At 29.6% G+C, this 16194-nt stretch overlaps 1 protein-coding gene and 2 pseudogenes across 3 annotated transcripts; all 3 read right to left on the bottom strand.

Annotated features, from left to right (window-relative positions):
• Window positions 1-757: 757 nt before the first annotated feature.
• On the bottom strand, window positions 758-2977 carry LOC149892754 (uncharacterized; annotated as a pseudogene). Its single transcript, XR_016447604.1, has 6 exons — window positions 2750-2977; window positions 2385-2607; window positions 2163-2279; window positions 1907-2086; window positions 1723-1826; window positions 758-900 (listed from the first exon to the last, which is right to left on the bottom strand). The product of XR_016447604.1 is annotated as an uncharacterized LOC149892754 (transcript).
• Window positions 2978-3241: 264 nt separating this feature from the next.
• LOC149892753 (uncharacterized) lies at window positions 3242-6817 on the bottom strand (annotated as a pseudogene). Its single transcript, XR_016449340.1, has 3 exons — window positions 6457-6817; window positions 4887-5393; window positions 3242-4699 (listed from the first exon to the last, which is right to left on the bottom strand). The product of XR_016449340.1 is annotated as an uncharacterized LOC149892753 (transcript).
• Window positions 6818-10558: 3741 nt separating this feature from the next.
• On the bottom strand, window positions 10559-15979 carry LOC149892752 (uncharacterized). The gene is made up of 3 exons (XM_090067344.1): window positions 15919-15979; window positions 11378-13228; window positions 10559-11110 (listed from the first exon to the last, which is right to left on the bottom strand). The coding sequence occupies exon 2, from the start codon at window positions 12899-12901 to the stop codon at window positions 12044-12046; it is 858 nt and encodes a 285-aa protein (XP_089923470.1). The 5' UTR covers window positions 12902-13228; window positions 15919-15979; the 3' UTR covers window positions 10559-11110; window positions 11378-12043.
• Between the last annotated feature and the right edge of the window lie 215 nt (window positions 15980-16194).

Below are 16194 nucleotides of genomic sequence, written 5' to 3'. Positions count from 1 at the left end.
CAATATATTGCAATATTGACAATAAAATTAAGTTATTATTATTGCAATATTGACAATAAAATTGCAATAAAATATAATTAATTTGACATGCACCTAGCTTTTTGAACTAATTAGACAACACAATTTAGTTGTCAAATGCGGCAGCTGTACACCCTAGTTAAATAATACAATATGCAGTGTAAGACAGGGTGTGCAGAGCAACTACATTGGATCACCTGAACAATGTTTAAAATAGCATTATAAATGAGCACAAGTACATTCCTGGAGTATCTAGACAATATATCCAGCCGCAGCGCGTCAATCAGCAGCGGCAACGCGTCCAGCAGTAGCGCGTTAATCGAATAACGTCTACGAGCAGTGCGTCCAGCAGTAGCGCGTTTTACAACAGCGCTGAAAGTTTAACATTGACTTACACTTTAAATTCATATTAAATGCTAACTCTAAAAAATCAAAACGACAACAAAATTTAGAATAAAATAGATTGTGTATTTGTTTAACACAGAAATATAACACATGCACAAAATAACTCAAAACATATTGTAAACACAAAATAGCTAAAATCGCTCATGACCCCGCACCACAATAAAAACGTCACTAATTTCTTTAGTCTTTACCAAACTATTTTTTACTACTTTTATTGTCTCGGAAAAATTGATTAATACTCGCTCGAACAACACGCCAGTTGCAAGTCTTGAAAACTTTGTCCAGTTCTCCTTTAACTTCCTGCACTTCTTCTTTGTCCATATGAATGCGTGCAGTTGGTCCATTTGGTTCACAAATACGCGTGCAAGCAAACTCCTTTCCAAATCGCAAAACAATAAATTTTCTTGCGAAGCTACACGGGTCTCGTTTTTGAATGTCATTTAATTTAAAAACGGCATCAAATCTAGGATACACGGTCTAAAAATTATAATACAGATGAGTTCGGATTTAGTAAACAATCTGGTTTAGTAAACTTTGTTCAATGCACGGTCAAATTAAGCTACCTAATATATGTAAATGTGCCACTAGGGTATTGACTTTTTGGTATCTCCAGTTTCCAATATAAAAAACAGATGAACTTTGGTTTGAAAGTAACTGAAAAGTCATTGGTTTTATTTAATTTTTGAAAAAGGTCACCCACCATGACCCTTGATTACACGCTGGCTCCCATATATCAGTGAATTTTCTTCTAAAGTATATTAACCTGTGTCTCAAAAGAACCAGAATTTCATAGAGATTTCAGAAATAATAATGGTTTTAAATAAAAATAAATTGATTAAATTTTATATAAAAAACAATTATCTAAAACTTGAAAAGGTCTTTTTTTATGACCTTTTGTTTTCAATATTATTTCTTAAAATGTTTCAGTAGAAAATATTATGAACTTTGAAAACACTTTAAAATTCTAGTTCTTTGAGACCCAGGTTGATATACTTTTGAAGAAAAAAAAATTCAATGATATATAGGAGCCAGTGTATAATCAAGGGTCATGGTGGGTGACCTTTTTCAAAATTTAAATAAAACCAATGACTTTTCAGTTACTTTCAAACCAATGTTCATCTGTTTTTTATATTGGAAACTAGAGATACCAAAAATTTACCAAAAAGTCAACACCTTAATGTGCCACCCTTTCCTGAAGCAATCAATATTTCCTTTTTTTAATTCGGTCAATACTAGCTAGTGCTGCACTCATTGGATGAGCTTTTTCCAACTAAATTACAAAAATTAAATTTGACTTACATTATCATTAATAGTTTCATTTTCTATTGGGTGTAAAATTTCAGCCAGAAGTTTGTTGGTCTTCCTTTGTTCAACGAGAAGTTTCTTTTGTTCAACCAAAATTGCTAATGTTAAAAACAATAGAGTACTTCTATGTACAAGCACAATATGGTAGAGCTTATGCAAATACAGTATTTTAACTAACCTTCTAAACAAGACAGACTGCTCAACTTTGGTGTACCACAGTGTTTGGTTTTGGGAGCATCATTATCAACATTGTCATCAAGCATGTCAAGCTTGCGCTTTTCCAAAGCCATAATCTCTACTTCACTTTTTTTAGACGATCCTTTTTGATAGTTTGAAACTGATGCAAAGGAGTCTGATTCTATAAATGAAACGAACAATAAAAATATATTCAAGAAAGTACATCAACGAAATTGTAATAATATTATTAAAATAACCTGAAGAATGGTCTTCATTAACGCGTTTTTTTTTCAGCACCTTTGATTTAGGAGTCGATTTGTATTCAGGTCCATTTAGGCCTATACGTTCTGAGACTGGTGCCATATTGTCTGAATCTATAGAAAAATACAAGAACAATTAAAAGTTGTAGTTACATACACAGAATAGTAAATTCATAACAAAATTAATATAATATTATACTTGTAATTGTCACAAGTTACCTGAAGATGGGTCTTCATTATGTTTTCTTTTTCCCACAGCATTGCCTTCAATATAATTGAGGGCAAACTTACTCACTTCATCACTGCTAGGATTTTCGTCAGCAAATTCATCCATAAAGTTATCCAATGACGTTTCAAATTTACAACATTGGGTAATAGACCCCTTATATATTATGACAGCTGAATGTTGTTTATTTGCAATGAATACATTCACTACATTTTTCTGTTAAGTAAAAAAACATTAAATTTATTTATCTACATCAATTTTTTCAACATCTTTAAAAAGTGGGCTTATATTTTAGGGTGGACTTTAATTAAAGTATATAGGGTAATTGTCATCTGTAGTTGTATTTTAATGCACTTACCACTTGAAACTCAAGGCATTCAACGGATGAATAATGCTTAAAAAGTGTATTTGAAAGTGATATAGGAGGTGTATGACGCTCATGCTTCTCACAGTCCTTGTACCATAAAAGAACAAATGTTGAAGAAAGCTTTTGAGTGTCTACAAAATCCAATTTCTTGGTTCTATTTCTACCAGGATAAGCCATTATTTAATAATATAAACCTATGAAAAAAATTAAAAACAACACAATCACGATAGCTTTACAAATTTATCAAAATATAAAATTTATAAAAAAAAACTTGCTTGTACAAAATTTATAAAAATGTTTTTGTATTAAATGCTTGAATAATTTTTATAAAAATAATTTGTTAATATTGGAAATTATTATTAAAACATTATGTAAATTTTTATGTAAAATATTATGTAAAATTTTTATGTAAATTATTATGTAAAGTTTTATAAAATTAATTTGTAAATTTGTATAAAATGCTTGTATAAAAAAACACACATGCATGGTTTATTTGTTTATTTATCACAAAATTTACATTTAGCCACCCTAAGCATATTCAAAAAGTTCTTTCAATGGTGTTAAAATTATTACTTCTTTTGTGAGTAGTTTACTTTTAATTAATATGCATTTGCAAACTAGATTGTCAGCTGGAATAACAACAATATTTTGTGTTTGTTCAACAATAAAAAATAAGTCATCATTAATGTTAACTTTCACATTTCCAATCATATCACCAAAAGTAGATACTAACTTGCATTCTACATTTAATAGTTGTAACTGAACATGTATAACATTGTCAACTAAAGGAAAATCCAATATGATACCAAACTTATTATGTCCAAATTGACAAGTGTAGCTGTTATGTTTGCCATAAGTTTTTGAATGATAAACAATACCATGTTTTAACAATTTGCAAGGATTTAGCAATTGCAATTCTTCCTGTTCACTAATGCCAATATTTAATGCTTGACAAATTTCAGATTTTTTAGGATGATCTGTCGTTTGCAAAAAACAAGAAGCTGTTTTGAAGTCAAGAAATTTTTGCACAATCTGCTGTGGGTGACCATGTGTTCCTTTCATCATTTTTTAATAATTACTAAGCCGAGCTTCAAAACAAAACATTGAGTAATTTGTCACACTTCCATGCATTTTAATAATATCGCTAACATGACCAAGTAGATGAACATTGATAGTATTCATATATAAAGGAAGCAACTCAGACAATGATTTTTGATAAAAATTAAACAGCTGGCTAATAACTGATACTTTATCTAAACATATTTCACTGCTTGACAAGCGCATGCCAATTACTAGAGAATAGATCATCATCATGCAGTCAGGATTCAAATATGGCAGAAAATATGGAACTGCTAAGTATAAAATAAAGTTTTTAAAGTCATGGCCTTTCCAATGTATAAATGATTTAATAGTTGGTGGCTTAGGCATGTTATGTGGCATTTTTTGATCAGCAAGTAAGATTTCCAGAACATTTAACTTTGCAGCACTACCAATAAAAAATGCTTCATGTTTATTGATAACAGAAAATAAACAAATTAAAAGTTTTTTTGAGCAATTTTCGTAAAACCGATGTAACACATCAATAAGTATCATATCTGGCACTTTAACAAATGACATTTCACTAAAGATATTCAAGCCTTTAATTCCAAATACAGATACTTTTGATTTTTCAGCTAATCTAGCATATTTGGCATACATTTCAGATGTTTTAAGATTATATTTTGTATCTGAATGTGAATAAATTCTTGCTGAACCATGTTTTCTTTCAATTGTTCTACCAGGATGTTCACAATAATGACATCCAAATTCACCATTATATTGCTTGTGATTGATAATTGAGGCCACTGCAGGTAAATCGAAAACCAAACCAACAATATGAATAACAACTTGGACATTGTTAATTTCAAGGGGTATTTCAAACAGTTTTTCATTAATGCACTCCTAAAAAATAGTTAGTAATATAGTAATTATGCCTAATTGTTGTTTGTTTGTTGTTTATTATCATTACTTATAGTGGTAGAATTCTTTCACTGTTCCACAGCTGGAACAGTGAAAGAATTCTACCACTGTAGGAAAATCAATTAACTATAATTTTAATATAAAAAATAACTATTAATAATCGATTTACCTTCAAATAAGCATGCCAATTAGGTTTTAATGATGAGAACCATAAACCAAGAAGTAATGTATTTTCAATTAGAAACCGTTTATAAGATGGTAAATCCGAAATAATTGCATGAAATGGCCACATTGTAGTCTTTTTTTTTGTGTATGGTTCTCCATCATCAGTTGACATTAACAAATGAATATGTAAAACATTTTTAGATTTCATATTTTCGACAAAATTTTGTCTCGAAATTAAATCACTCTTTCGTTTACCCAATATAATTTCCATTTGATAAGATTTAATTGCTCCCAAATTTTGAGATAAAACAAGTTTCATTTGGCTAATAATATCCAATATAAAGATATGTGATGAACAATGAAGATTTAGTTTACATGTGTCAACTAAAGCTGTGCAGCAATCATGACAATAATATGTATGGGTTGGTTCAGTATGGGAGAATACATTTTTTTTAACAAATCTACGAATCATTTTAAGAGATGAAGGTATGTCTTCTACACACTGGAAAATCTATAAAAAAAAAATTAAAACTTTAAAAGTATAGCTATTGAAGTTTTACCAACCAACCCAGGCCCCAACCTTAGTTGAAATGAAAATAAGACTAGACAGTAATGTAGAATGTTCCTAATTAAAAGACTCTCTACTTATGCCAATTTTCTCAGACTTTTTTTACAAATTATTGGCAATGCGCAACATTTCTGATGGTAGCCAGAGCTAAAATGCCAGAGCAGCATTTTTTGCAGTGCATTACTTGATATGACAGGCTCAAAGACTGGTCTGAATAGACTGGCTGTATCCATTTTTAATGTAAATGGAGAGTTTTAGAATAAAGCCATGGCTAGGCTGTGCGTGCTGCAGCCCATGCAGCTTTCATGGAACCATTGCAATAATTAGGAAGAGAGAATGTTAACTTTAAGACTTTTTATAAATCTTCAAATATAGCAACTTTCCATGTTTAGCGACTTTAAATAAATTTATGTATTTTTACAAAATTTATTTATTTGATGTTGTTAATTTATGTAATTATTAATTGATGTCATTTTATTTTTGGTGTACAAAATTGTTATTACCTTATAATTTTTTTTTTTTTTTTGGTGTATTGGTAAAATTTAAATAAATTTTGGCGTTGTTGATATATATTCTGTGAAAAAAAAAAAAAAAAAAATGGAATGCACCCTGGTTCAGGTTTTCAGTGGCATTTGTCTGCCCAAGACAATAAATGCATTTTGTTTTTGTAATTTTTTAAAATTATGCCAATAAACTAAAAAAAAAATAAAATTTAATACACCAAAAAATAACTTTTAGGGCCTGAGAACACTAAAATAACCCATTTTTCAGGCCATTCAATAAATAAATATACAAAATATTTTTATATAATTTTAATTTTATTAAGTCTCTAAGCTTGAACAGTAGCTTACCTATTACAGAAAATTTTTGGAATAAAAGTCACTAAACTTGAAGATGTCTGAGTTTTAAAATATTTTAATCAAGGGCCAAGTTGGTTGGTAATTTCATTAGCTTGGCAATATTCATTTACAAGTACATCGCACAATGTAGGCTACATTTTACATACCGGCAAAGTCTTCAAAAAACGATCAAATGCGATTTCATTCAATGTATTGCTAATCATTAAATACAATAAGGTTAAAAACATAAACGTTTTGTTGGTAAGTGGATCAAATAAAGAATTTTCAAATGGATTACAACTAAAAAACTGAAACATGGAAGCTTTTGATTCTTCCTCAGGCTCAGATACTACAATTTCTTCTGTTTCTTGGGTAAATCTACCATTGTTAACATTATCATCCGTATCGCTACCGTCGGACTGAGAACTACTTTTAATGATGTCCTCTTCAGAAGACGTAGACTCAGCTGTAGAGTGTAAAATTTTTCTTTCATACTTTCTATTAAAAAAGTTTCGTTTCATTGCGCAAATAAAATTTTAACAAATTTTCCAACCAGACAGGTTCGTTCCGCGCATGTACAAAACGCCACTTTGAACATTAAAATCATTCAAAGTTGTTAAAACCGATAAAAATAATTCCACATTAACTTGCAATAAATCCATATTATACAGTTGCAATAATATTGCAATAATATTGTAATATTTTAACAACAACCTTGTTACTGCTTATTAACACATTAAACGTATGTAAAACAAAAAAATGACAAGGGTAATTAGAAAAGCATCGGAATTATTTTTATTTAAATGCATTTAAATTACATTTAAAAACACATTGCATTTGTAAAATTTTGTTGCATTTTTAGTTGTCAATTTATTGAGCAATTTGTAGCAATTTTAATTGAAAACGCAATAATATTGCAATATGTTGTAATATAACGCAATATATGTTGATCAGTGTAAGTTCAGTGATTAAGAAACCCGGTATAGGTTTAGAAGCATCTTTCAAGTGTGATTATCCTTTTAGTATTATAAATTTAGTTATTTGTCATTATGTTAAATAGTTGTAAAGTTGTAGATATTTGTAAAGTATGTAAGATGTGTAAAAATATGTATTTTTTGTTTTAATATATAAATTTTTTACATTTCCTGTGTGACCAATCGTTTTTAATACAATATAATGACCCTAAACTTCTTTTAACTACATATCACATCGATAATAAACATAAAATAATTTTGTTCATACTTTTCAAGTAAATACTAATTTTGTCCAATAAAAGTGAATTTTGGCCCATTGTGCGCCGGCGCACAGTGGGGCAAAATTCACTTTTACTGGACAAAATTCGTAACTAATTTAATATTAGAGCTTTATTCACTAAAATTAGTGTAGCTACTAATATGTCTGCGCTTTTTATGAAGGAAATACTCTTTTACTTCGTTGCTATGGAAACCTTTTTTTTGATTAGCAACAATCTATTTTTGTTATCTGCAGATATTTTATAAATGCTGTATTCACTAAATTTGGCATGAGTACCAATATGAGATCACACTTCTAACAAAAGTGATAATTTTTAAAATTTAGTTGCTATGGATACTTATATTGCTTAGTTACCGGATACTTTCCTTAGTTACAAAGTGGTAAATTGAAATTTGAATATTTTATCGGATTTTTGACCCACCTGTATTGAATAACAATTGAGTATTTAGGTAAATAATGTTTTAGGAATGATAAAAGCAAATTATTGTGCAAGAAATTATAGTCAATTTTAAATAACATCAAAAAATTATAAAACAATGTCATTTGAAGATTATTTAAGTAATTGTAAAACATCTAAAGGAAATGCTTTATGCTTTGTTTACTGTGATGTTGATTTACGCAGTGATGAAGTAACAGGATCACTGGAAACTACGAGTCTATTGATAAGATCAGTATTTGTTGCTCTTCTGGATGTTTTTCGGCTGAAATTTTCGCGATGAGATTTGAAGTCTTTATTTCTAGCCTCTTGAGCTTCCTCTGACGTAAGTCCGATGGGTAATGTAAGGCTTTTAATTATGTCATGCCCATGTATCAATACTTTGTGAACTGATTGAGCCATGTAATACCATGAACAAAGGGACATAAAGTCTAAAAGTTTCATAGTCTATTTCACATCCTGAAGAGAGCGTTACCAAGATAATGTAAAATCTGAATATAAGGTTTTGATCAATACCCAGAATTTCAGCTGTTTGTTCATATGCTGCAAAAGCACGCCCTGAGGTATTGCCATCATTGCTTATTCCAGAACCACCACTTTTAGGAAAATCAACAGCAAGTCCCATTTTGTTCATAATAACAGTCTGATTCTTTTGTTTAGCTGCAGATGCCTTTTCTTTGTGTTCTTTAGATCTTGCTTGCCACTTTCTTGTTTCTTTTTTATATGCAATGTGCAATACCATCTCAAAAAATCGAATCCATGCATGAAGACTGGAAAGACCATAATTGAACTCTCTGTTAGTATTATCTATATTAAGGATACAAGGCTATTCATATTTTTTGGAGAGACACCACACACAGAACAGCATTCGTATGAGTTATTTTTTTCAGATAATATTGTTTGAACCTTCCCATCAATCATTGTAAGCTCAATAAAACAATTCACTTCAATAGAAGATCCCCAAACCTCTAATAAAATCATACCCATGCTTTCGATCTCACTCTTAATGTACTGATCTTCTTCAATCAAAGATTCCTTGGATTCCATTTTGTATGAAAATCTTATGGGTCTACAATAGGCTGTGGAGGAAGACTTTTGATTTCTCCTAATAGGCACCTTTTCGTTGCTATTGTTAAATCCAGTTAAATCCAATGGGACTTGACAAGTAATAAATAATGATTCTTCACGCTTTAAATCTCTGTTAATGTCAGGTTCTGACAAAACTTTTTTATAAATGCTTTGGCCAGTAGCACCATCAAAACCAGCCTTACACGTTAGTGTCATTGTTTTTATTGCTTTGTTGTTCAATATCAAGTGCCTTAGCACAGGTTCCTGAACTGCACAGATTCTTTGCAAAGTATAAATCATTAAAACTTTTAAAGGAACTGATGCTAAATAGTTCTCCACTGTTATGTTTGCAGGATGGCATTTCAATTTTACATCTCTAACATCATTGTAAGCGGGGTAGATGTTATATTCTTTCTCCAAGGCTCCGCTTCTTATCAATTGATAGGAAGATTTTGTCAGACTTGCATCAATTATTAAAGCCAGTGCTTCGTCTGCTGAATATTTAGTTGCTTTATTTGTATTTGAAATATTTAAAACGTTCTTGGCAGCAATAACAATAGATTCATCTCTAAATTTTTCATTAGCAGCAAAAAATAATTCATTGGATGAATGAGATTCAATTAAACAAGATATGCGCCGTTTTTTAGTTTTATTTTGAACTATTATCAAATGCAACTGGTTTTCGACCACGTCTATTTGCAGTTGGTTCATTGTCTTTTTTTCTAACAATAAATTATTCATTAAGCCAGTTAACAAACTTCTTTTCAAAATTTTTGACAGTGTAGTTTGCAGATTTCCACTTTTTTTATACAAGTTAACAAATCGTTGAAGAGCATGTCTAAAATCAATGTCTTTAAAATCAGCAAATTTTGGCTGAATAAATATATCTTCAGTAATATTTTTTTTGAAATACTAAGATCGTTTTTTTGGAGAAAATTATGAATGTCTAAGCTTAATAAATCCATTTCTAAATAATTATTGTAACAAGTATCTTGGATTCAAAAGTTTAATGTTATAATATATATGCCGCCTGGACTACAAACACTTGTTAGTAATTAAGTTAATACAAGTATTAGTAATTAAAATTAAAAGTAATTAAATTACTGTTAGTATTAGTAATTAAATTACTTACAACTACCAAAAATATGTTGTTGCTATGCTATGCAAAGTCAGGTATTCATAGTAACCAAAAAAAAATTAACCTCATAAGAATTGTGAATCTCATTTTAATACATACCCCCAATATTGTGTACTTAGCGCAAGTAAAATACTGTTAAAACTAAGGGTCTGCGTATCGTTATCGGTATATCGGTATGAACCGATATTTTGAAACGATAACGATATGAAATGACGACGATATCAAACGATATTAGTTTTTCTATGAAACGATAACTTATCGTTTGAAACGATAGTATCGGGGTTTTTTTTTTATCGGTTTTTCGAAATACATAAAAATAACGAGAATACCGATATTTATCGGTATAATAACGATATTTTTTACAATATTCCAATTTTCTTTTTTTTTTTAAATGCCAAATTTTAGTTCAAATAGGAGCAACTCGACGACCGTCACAGCGTGACAACCGTCTTTTTTTTTGTCTTTAGCCTTCAATATTTTATTATTAAACAGATATAAAAAGAACTTTTTTTGCTATTTTGTTAGCTCATAAAAGGTGCTACAAAAAACAAGAAAAAAAAATTAGGGTGGATATATTAGCCTCTTATTCATGCGAGAAAATATAAAACGTCACAGCGTGACCAAAATTCTCTCATTTTTTATTAGTTTTTAGATCAGCATCGCGATTCAGCTAATATAGATGAACTGAATTATTAACTTGGCATTAAACAAAAAGTTTAGACATTACTCTTACAAGTTTTATAGCTAAATAACATTTATTTAATTAAATTTCAAACAGGTGCACCTTTAATTAACTAGTGGTAAACGTCACAGGGTGACCAGACACATTTGGGTAATTATAAACCAGGTAAATGGGCTGTTTTTAATAAATTTAAAACTAAGTAGAGAAGTATTAGACATATCGTCAGGTTAGAATTATTCTGTTCTATCTCTCGTTTTAAACGTTGGGAGAAAATGAATTTTTAATTTTACTAAGTACTGATCACTTTTAAAATACATTTTATTTTTAAATTTTTTTTTTCTAAATAGTTTCTTTAAACATAAATTATTTTGAAAATAAGTTACTTTTTAAAAAAGTAATTGTAAAATTTTAAGTAATCTTTACTTATAGAAAAAAATCTAAAACTTTCTTTCAACGTTTAAAATGGGAGATAGAACAAAATAATTCTAACCTGACGAAATATATAATTACATCTTCATAAAAATAGTTCTTACATAGCAATCTTCCGAACACGCCCATACTATATCAGTGTGAAATCGCGTCCATATTATATTGCTGTCATATATACAACGTTTTAAAGTTTTTTGGTGATTTTGTCTGAAGACGTAAGTTGTTTCACTAAATACTTGGCACTTGAATAGGGTCGCATTTCTATTTTACCATTATTGTTTTGAATTAGGTGCGCTGCAAATATTCCTGGTTTTGCTGGTGCTTTTGTAAATAACTCATCAATTTTAAATTTTTTTATTGTATTTATAATATCTTCCATAGAAACAAAATAGACATTGAAATTAGTCTCATTTTTAACAGCTTCATGAAAAGTTATGGCATCAGTTATCATACATTTTCTCTGGATTATTTTTTGCGTTGCTATTCTTTTAACGGTCCCACCAATAGCATCTACTGGTCCTTTCCCATGAGAAGCAGCGAAAAAGTTCCAGAATAATTTTAAACTATGCTGTTCTTCCAACCAGGGTATTGCTGATGCAATAAAACGATTTTTAAATTGATTACTTAGCCCGTCTGTCCAAACCTGTAGTATTTTAACACTTGATTCAATATGCTTAGATAATAAACTATGAACAAATACAAGAATAGATTCTTTTGAATGGCTTAAATCATCTGAAACTATGATAGCTAATGAGCATGAATTTTGGTACCAAAATACAGCAGTAAAAATAGAAAATTGCTTCTTGTGCCAATGTGCTGACTGCACTTCATCTTGCCACAAAGTTGAAAAATTTCAGCAAAATCCACTTGAAGAACGGCTGTGTCTTGATTACTTTGAAGTTGGATCTTATGATCACGATATGTAATTGATTGTTTCTGTTTAATAAAATAATGCCAAAGAAATGAAGGTAAAGATTTTGAAAAGGTGCTGTAAAGATCATCAACTCTTCCCTTTTTTTCAATTTTTTTAATATATTCCTTTCCATTACCTTCTGCAACTTTTTCCCATTGGTACCATGTAATGCATTTATTCTTGTCAATTTCATTCAAAACAAATAGATTATGAAACTTTGCAGCATCTTTACATGTTGTACACATATTATTATAACAAATGTCTTTTTCACTATCACATACAATGCTTAGAGGAAATTTATGTGAATAGAATGGAAAATTTGAATCAAACTTGTGCGAGGCTTCAAGGATAAGAATTATATTTTGATGCTGTTGACAGCAACAAACGTTTCTTGACATTGAACTAGGCAAAAGCACATGTGGTGGGCGTAAATTAGCAAACTTTGATTTTCCGACTGATTCTTCAGGATAATCACTTTTAAAAACAGCATAAGCTTCATTAACATTCATATACAAATGACGTTTTTGCACAGTTTCTTTCTTGTTCTTTAATCTCACCACAATGGTGTCTCTTTTACCGGGTGCTTGGCGGGGTATATTATCACGCTGGTAAAAATCAAGAACCAATTTTACAATTAAAGCATCTAATGCATTTTTACTAAGTATTTTTTCTGGGGTTGGGATTTCATTCATTTTTGTTAAAAGTTTTTGTACAACTTTAGCCCTCTTTCTGGGTGATTTTGGTAGTGCTGACTCGGCTCTCTTTACAGCTTTTCCAAGAGTGCTTGCAGATTTGTAAGGGGGTGATGTAACAGCTACAGATTTTGATTCTGCTATCTTTTGTCTGCTCTTTCTCTTTCGCTGCCTTTCTTTTTCTCATTCAGCCTCCAAATTAGCGAGCCTTCTTTCTTTTCTTTTTTTTGATTCTTTTTCTTTAACTACTTTTTTTGCCAAACTTTTCTAACTGCCTTTCACGATATTTCTTTTGACGCTCAGCATGAGCAAGAGGCATGTCAAACCCTTGAAAGATTAAAAAAAAGGCAACACATTAGTTATGGAGATGCACGTATTACATCTAAGGCTCAATGGAGTTACAGTTATCCCTTAGAGAGGCTCTATTTATCTCAAAAGAGAGCCTCAAGGATAGCTGAGCATTCATCCCTCAAATGTTGCCTATGCAAAACATACCTATAATTTGTAGTTTTTGTAGATAATCTGGGTCCTTAAAGTTGATAAAAACTCAATTGTGGTTTCAGTTTAGGAGTTTTAAATTTTGTTTTAAATGTTGTTAAAAAATTGTCACGTCGTGACGTCACGGCGTGACATAAAAAGATTCTAAAAATAACTTGAGCTAATTATTTTTTTAAACATGTTAGTACTTTTTTAGATGTACTAGATTGAGTTCTCATTGCACTGGATTTTTGAAACCCTAAGTTTTACTGGTTGTCTAAGAAATAAAACGATTGGTACCCTAATTGTCACGGCGTGACATGTCACAGCGTGACAATATTGGTAATAGCATTTGATTAAAACAAATGGTATTCTGAATTCGTCTGGCAATAAGTATGTTTTTATTATAAGTAGGAATGATTAGTGCAGCTAAAAACCTGATTGCAATGAGCAAGAAAGTTTTTGAATTTTTTATAGGTTCAATTTAACTTTGGTGATTAAAAATGAATTAAATTATTGCAAAAAGCCTACTTTTACCTTCTGTTTCAGCCCATGTTATTTTTTATAATAGCGGCATACTATAATAAGCTATATATTTTCTGAAAGAGGAGAAGTAGAGCTTTCTACTGATATATAGTATTATCTATATTGGGTTGGTTTAATTTTATCATTTTTTGTGAGACGGTCGTGGAATTGCTCTATTGTTGTCAGCAGGTAGAAAAACTTAGTAAAAGTTTAAATGTTACTAAATTACTAAAGCAAGAATAAAAAGCTTATTGGTTGCCCTGGTCTTGGTAAAAAAGAGTGGTCAACTTCCATGATTGCTACCATTAAAAAAATTATTATGACAGCACATGACTTGGAAATAGATATTAAAGAACTAAAAAAGAAATCAATCCTCATTTACAGCTTTACCAGTGTAATTTTTGTGGTAAAATACCAACACAACCAGCAACTCTATAAAAATGTGAACACTTATTTTGTTTTTTCTGTCTTGTCGAAAATATAAAGGTTAACCAACCCAATGAAGCATGTCCAAAATATAAACAGCTTATTTTACCTGAAGATTTGATTTCCAGTATTAAAACAAATTCTCTTTTAATTATGACTGTCAAAAGTTGACTGTTGCATGTATATGTAAAATAGTTTAATCAAATCAAAGAATATGATTTAGATATTAATCATAACTGCATCTGCCTTGATAAATCATTAATAATAGCACAATCAACCCCATCGTTATCATCATCATCATCATCATCATCATCATCATCATCATCATCATCATCATCATCATCATCATCATCATCATCATCATCATCATCATCATCATCATCATCATCATCATCATCATCATCATCATCATCATCGTCATCATCATCATCATCTTCATCATCATTTATTTAACAACAACATGTCTAATTTTAATTAAGGCTTTTAAGAAGCATTTAATATCAATAAAACGACTGTATAATCTAATTAGATGTAGTCATATCTCAATAACTGTCTATAGATTACCAAACTAGAAACCGAGATTGCTGTGGCAAAGGCGTAACTATGATAAGGGAAACACACCCACATAGCCTTGTCAAAACCAATTCATGAAAAAAAATGTTTTTTGTCGCAGTTTGATATTATTTATCTTCTCAATTGCCATTAATGTTAGTATATATTTTGAGGAATTGGTAATTTGTTTGCTTAAGCAGAGGCTTAAACAAACCAATAGCAGGAAACTCCTTACTCTTCCAGGTTGTTTTGCAATTCGCCCTTCCTTTTGCTTCATATTTATGAACAACTTCTATGTATTGATGCAATATTTCATCAGGTGTTTGGCAACATTTCACTGGTCCACCAAATATATATATATATATATATATATATATATATATATATATATATATATATATATATATATATATATATATATATATATATTAGTTAATAGATAAAATTTTAGCCTTTATTTATTGTATTAAAAGATAACTTTGTTTTATCATGTTTATATATATATAAATATATTTTGGAAATATTTGAAAAACATTCTTGTATTTTAAAAGTATAATGAAAGTTCTGGTATCACGTCAAACATTAAAGAAAAAAGAAAAAAGGCTAATGACATAATTCAGTGAAAAATGTTGAAAGTGTTAAAGAAAAAATTAACCACTCTGTTTAGAGCACATTTTTAATCTAATTTAACCAAACTTGTAACTCAAGGAAACTTTAAGCTAATTTAAAAAAATTTAATCTTTAAAGCTGATCAGTAAGAAGTTGCCAAATAGCTGAAAACATTGCATCAATATATGTCCTTGATCCTAAAATAGCACAATAAATAGCGTAATTGGTCTCTTTATTGTTTGTTATTACAAATGTTTATTGTAATAACAAACAATAAAGAGACCAATTATGAATACAAAGCAAAAGTAAATAAACCTGTTAGAGTAAGGAGTGAGAAGAGAAGTAATTAAAATTAAAGAAAAAAAACACCTGAAAAACTAAACAATTCTTGCTACTGGTTTGCCTAAGCAAATGAATAGCAATCAAACCTTTAGCCTTTTTTCTTTTTTCTTTAATGTTTGACGTGATACCAGAACTTTCATTATACTTTTAAGAAGGTAAAAAAAATCAAAATGTAAAAGAAAAAATATATGTATCTATGTATGTAATGTATGTATGTATGTATATATATATATATATATATATATATATATATATATATATATATATATATATATATATATATATATATATATATGTATATATATATATATATATATATATATATATATACTCGTATATATATATATATATATATATACTCG

The sequence above is a fragment of the Hydra viridissima genome, unplaced genomic scaffold (genome assembly GCF_058129835.1).
Source record: "Hydra viridissima isolate aposymbiotic clone 2 unplaced genomic scaffold, HvirCarnegie_v1 scaffold_1, whole genome shotgun sequence".
NCBI lineage: Eukaryota > Metazoa > Cnidaria > Hydrozoa > Anthoathecata > Hydridae > Hydra > Hydra viridissima.
This window is presented reverse-complemented; position numbering and strand designations above follow the sequence as displayed.